The sequence below is a fragment of the Tympanuchus pallidicinctus genome, unplaced genomic scaffold, assembly GCF_026119805.1.
Source record: "Tympanuchus pallidicinctus isolate F22 unplaced genomic scaffold, pur_lepc_1.0 scaffold13, whole genome shotgun sequence".
In the NCBI taxonomy this organism is placed as follows: domain Eukaryota; kingdom Metazoa; phylum Chordata; class Aves; order Galliformes; family Phasianidae; genus Tympanuchus; species Tympanuchus pallidicinctus.
Window position 1 is genome coordinate 17,559,081 of NW_026294648.1, and position 4,726 is coordinate 17,563,806.

Sequence of the window (4,726 nt, forward strand, 5' to 3'; positions counted from 1 at the left end):
ATACATTATTTTTTCTTCATAGTCTTCAAACTTCATTGCCATGAATGCATTTCTAAAAGACAGCTGGATAGTCAGGAAATGATGGTGCCATAAAAGTAGCTTTTATCCCTCCTTCCTTCCTTCCTCCTCTGTGGGAGAGCTTTGGTCTGGATGAAGGTTCCATGTGATGTGCAGCAATGCTTCCTGCTTGAGACTGCTGCAAAGTGACCTCTGTGCAGATTGCACAAGGGATGTTCAGCCAAACAAAGGAGAGAGGCTGATTTGGGTGGTTCTGTAGGGACCTGGTTGAATGCATGAGGAAGGTGAGGCCTGTGGACTCGTGGATTTGAATAATGCCATGAATGGAGGTGATCCTACAAGGCTGGAGGGTCAGTTCCAGAGGTAAACTGCAAGCTACCAGGGGCTGGGAGCAGAGGATTGAAAGCAAACGATGTTTGCATGCTTCAGCTTGCCTTACTCTTGAAAAGCATTCTGAATATTCAAAGACATAGAGATGTGATGGCTCAGTGTGAATCCATTGGAGAGAAGAATGTTAACAGCAATTCTACACATTCGTTTGGCTTCCTTCACGTTTCTGTAACTTGAGTTCTGGAGCAGAGCCTTCTGTGCAGCTGTGCTGGTGGTCGTAATTTCCTTGCTGACAGCCATTGCTGTCCCATCTTTGTTCTTCAGGAGCAAAGCTCTACAAGCAGCTCCTCAGAAATGCATGAAGTGGATCTGTGGCCTCTTATGGGTTTTTGGCTTTGTTTTTTTCTGATGTGAAGTGCTGGGGGGAGGCTCTTCTTTCCACCCTCGGCACTTACATCCTGCCCTGTGCCATGCTCTGCCTTTGGCTGCCTTCTCAGCTGTACCCTGACCTTGGTTGTGCTCAGCCTCTCCCGAGCAGCCCGCTCACCTTGGTTGCTATTTGACTGAGGAAGGCCGAAGCCTTCCCTGTTTCCTGGCAGCTCTGGTTTTTCTGCTTCTTGGTCCCGGAGAGGCAGCTTTATTTAAAGGGCTCAGTGGTATTTCTTTGGTCCCTATGGGACGAGGCTGCTGCAGTTCTGGCAGTGACGCTGCAGAAGCCTCATGAGCTGTACCACCTGTACATCTTGGTGGGCTTTTCTCCTTTATCTGTACCTGTGGTCCTTAGTGCTTGGCTGGGCTGCTCAGCTCCCTGCCTGCCACCACAGCACTACCACTGGACAAGGAGGGGTGATCAGGGCGTGATCCTGTTGCTGAAATGGACCACAGCGCCCAAGCAGGTCTCGTGGTTGCACTAGGAGAGATGATGGAGAGGCCGACAGCAGCATGGGCTGCCCTGGAATGGAAGATGCTGAAACACCCTGTGCAGGGGGCTGCTGCCCTGCTGGTGGGGCAGAGAGCCGGGGGAGCCGGGGGAGCAGGAGTGGGCTGTTAGGGAGGAGAGTGGCGTCAGCCCAGCCTCACACTGCCTTCCTGTTGAGGGCTCTGAGCTCACCCTCCTGCTCTCGGGTTGTCTGGAAACGTGGCACGAGGGGAGGGACCTCCGTGGGCACAGCGGGTGCTGTGAGTGCATCGGTCCCTTCTGGCACAGCAGAACTCTGCTCCGCAGCCTGAGGCACCACCTGGAGAGCGAGGTGCTGCGCTCACAGCCGCCCATTGCCTGCTTACTGAGCTGTGCCTACTGAGAAGCCCCAGGTGAGGAGTGCTCCAGGGTCGTGCTGTGGACATACCATCTTTGGGTTGTGTTTGCCAGACATGGCTCGCTTGGCTGTGGGAATCATCCTTGCTGTGCTGGCTCCGCTCATCATCGCCGCCAATGTGCTGGTGGCCATTGCCCTCCTTCGCCTTATCTGGAAGACCGGCTACAAGGGACACTATTTTGTCCTTAATCTTGCTGCTGCAGATGCCATGGTTGGTTTGTCGGTTGTAGGTCTGGTCAGAGGGGAGTTCTTTGAGCACGTTCATCCCAAGCAGACCTTCTGTGTCCTGCAAATGGCTTTTGTGACATCCTCTTCTGCTGCTTCTATCCTGTCCCTGACCCTGGTCGCGTGTTACAGGCACCTGGCAATCAGAAAGCCTTTCCGCTATCACCAGCTGGTCACGGGCACGCGGGTAGCGCTGCACTTGGTGGTGCTCTGGCTGCTTGCTGGTATCGTTGGCTTTCTCCCACTCCTTATCCCAGGCTTTCGGAAGATCTCCTTCGACGAAAAATGCTCCTTCTTCAGAGTCTTCCAACTCAGCTACATTCTCATTATCTCCTGCATGGGTTTCTTTCCAGTCCTGTTTCTCTTCGTTTACCTCTACTGTGACATGTTGAAAATTGCCTCTGTGCACGTGCAACAAATCCGGGAAGCGGAACGTGTGGGGCTGGCCAGGGGCAGCACCAGTGACATGAAGGCCATGCGCACCGTGGCCATGCTGGTCGGCTGCTTTGTGCTGTCCTGGCTGCCATTTTTCATCGCTGGCATCGTGCAAATTGCGTGTACCAAGTGCTTCCATTACAGAGTCATTGAGAGCTACCTCTGGCTGTTGGGACTGTGCAACTCCCTCCTGAACCCCTTGCTCTACTCCTACCGGCAGAAGGACGTGCGGCGGCAGCTCTCCCAGCTGGCTGCTGATGTGAAGAGGAAAGTCCTTCATTTGGGGAAGGGTTGCTGTTTCCCCAGCAGAGGGACCGAGTCCATTCCCGCTGTGTCGTGCTTGTAGCTCCAGGAGTGACTACTGTTGGCTTTCTTTCCAGCTTGTCTCCTTCACCAGGACTGTGAACCTGGGGGCTGCCAGCTGTGGAACAGATCCTGTATGGGGTAGGACGGCTCTGCGTGCTTAGACACAGCACAACCAGCACAGCCAGTTCTGCACCAGCTCCAGGGCACCCCAAATTGCAGGTGCGTGGCACATGTTGAATTTTGCTTGGAGAGCTTCAGCAAGAGCAGCTTAGTGTCTGGTGGGACCAAGCCTTCCACAGACTGAGATCACTCACTTTTCACCTGGCTGTCCCCAGCCCAGACCAGAGAGCCTTCTGCTGTCCCTTCTGCCTTGCAGCACAGCTGTCTGGGCCAGTTTCCCCACCAGCACGTGGGGCAGGGCTGCTATCACTGTGTTGGCTCTGTCACTCCCTATCACTGCCTTACCTAAACCAAACTGCAATCCAACACATGCAATCTGGGCTATCCCTCAAACCATCCTCTGATTAGGATCTTAGAGGCAGAGGTGAGGAGTCTAGGTCTGGGGTCTCTGCTCTAATGCAGGGAGGAGGGGGTGGCTGTTCTTTGGCTTATGTGCACTGGAGCAAAAGCTGAACAGGTGTGGTGTGCCTGGGAGAGGTGCAGAGCAGCACCGGTTTGTGTTGTTACTGTTTGGTTTGAGCTGTAAAGCAAGTTAATGAGTGACTGACTCAGTGCTGAGCTGGAAGGACTGCCTTGGAGACAGGGAAAACCTTGTGTGGAAGAGCTGCTTTGTCCCACCGATGCCATAGGGCTGTTTATGGGGTGATAAGGATGCCTCTACACTGACTCTGCAGATGGGAGCACGCAGCACTCGGTGCACCTCGTGCCACACAGCAGTGATGGACAGACTGCTGATCCTGCCAGAGGCTGTGATGTTATCTAATTGCTTTTTGTAAAATTGTAATGATTTGTAAAATCCACACAGCAGGAACATTTCCCTTTAAAACAGGCTACAGAGCTAGGGACTTGCTTCCATCTGAAAACTGGGGATGCTTTATGCAAACAGTAGTTGGTTCCTCTTCTGTCACCTGCCCTGCTGGTAGAGATGAAGGTTCAAGGCTTGATCCCATACACATGCAGAACCTGCCTCGGTCCTCAGGCCATCCTCATCATCATCATCTCAGAGGAACAGATGAAAATAAAAGCACCCTACTAAGACCAGAACAAGAGCAGCAGGCAGCTTGTGGCACCCATCTCTATGCCTGCGAGAGCAAACACCACACAACAGATCCTGTGCATGAAGGAAAGAGCCTGAGATAAGGCTCACACAGAACAGATGGGCTCCGTGGGTTGAACTGATACCTCGCAGGTGGGTCTGGTAGGTGGCTCCGCTCTGACTCAGTTGTGGGGATCAGCACATCGTGTGTCAGCGTGACGTGGCTGCTGTCCGCGCTTGGCACGGCGTGGGCTCCACCAGCTGTTGCTTTGCAAAGCCGACCCATCCTTGCTGAGTATCTGCCAACGCTGAAGCCGTCCTCTGCCTCCTCCAACACGCCTGCGAGCGCCCATTGGGAACGGAGACAAGCGGGCCTCCTGCTCCTCGCGTCTGCTGCGGTCCTGCTGCCCACGGCTGCGGGCAGGGTTGGTGCCCGGGCGCGGGGCCGCGTTGCCATCTGCGGCAGGGATGGCGTCTCCTTGTGCGCGGGGGGACGGACTGACGGGAGACGATGACACGCTTTTGTACCGAGCGGGAGGCGGAGCACCGACCCGCACTGCAGCGGGTTCCGTCCGTCCGCGTCCCCGATTCGCTCCTCCTCCCGCGGCTCTGAGATAAAGAGCGCTTCCTCTCTTTGCTCAATAAATCGCATCGCTGCCGGTCTGCTCGCTGTTCCGAATCACGGGGGGATTGGGGGAGGGTCGCCCTCCTCGGCGTTTCGGGGGCTGCGCCGCCCCGCACCCGGCCCCGCCGGCAAGAAAAGAGCCGAGCGGCCGCGGGTCCGCAGGGGGCGGCTGTGAGCTGCAGCCGGGTTGGGACGCGCCCCGCCCCGCCCCCAGCGCCGCTCTCCCGGCATGCAGTGCGCGCTAGGCCCCGCCCC

At 55.7% G+C, this 4,726-nt stretch overlaps 1 protein-coding gene across 1 annotated transcript; it reads left to right on the forward strand.

Moving 5' to 3' along the window:
• The first annotated feature begins 1,129 nt into the window (after nt 1-1,129).
• On the forward strand, nt 1,130-2,676 carry GPR119 (G protein-coupled receptor 119). Its single transcript, XM_052673082.1, has one exon. It carries the CDS (start codon nt 1,720-1,722, stop codon nt 2,668-2,670), a length of 951 nt encoding a protein of 316 aa, XP_052529042.1. The 5' UTR covers nt 1,130-1,719; the 3' UTR covers nt 2,671-2,676.
• The last annotated feature ends 2,050 nt before the right edge of the window (nt 2,677-4,726 follow it).

What these genes read in the sequence shown, in the direction of transcription:
- GPR119 (XM_052673082.1), top strand. Translation starts at nt 1,720, where the DNA reads ATGGCTCGCTTGGCTGTGGGAATCATCCTTGCTGTGCTGGCTCCGCTC.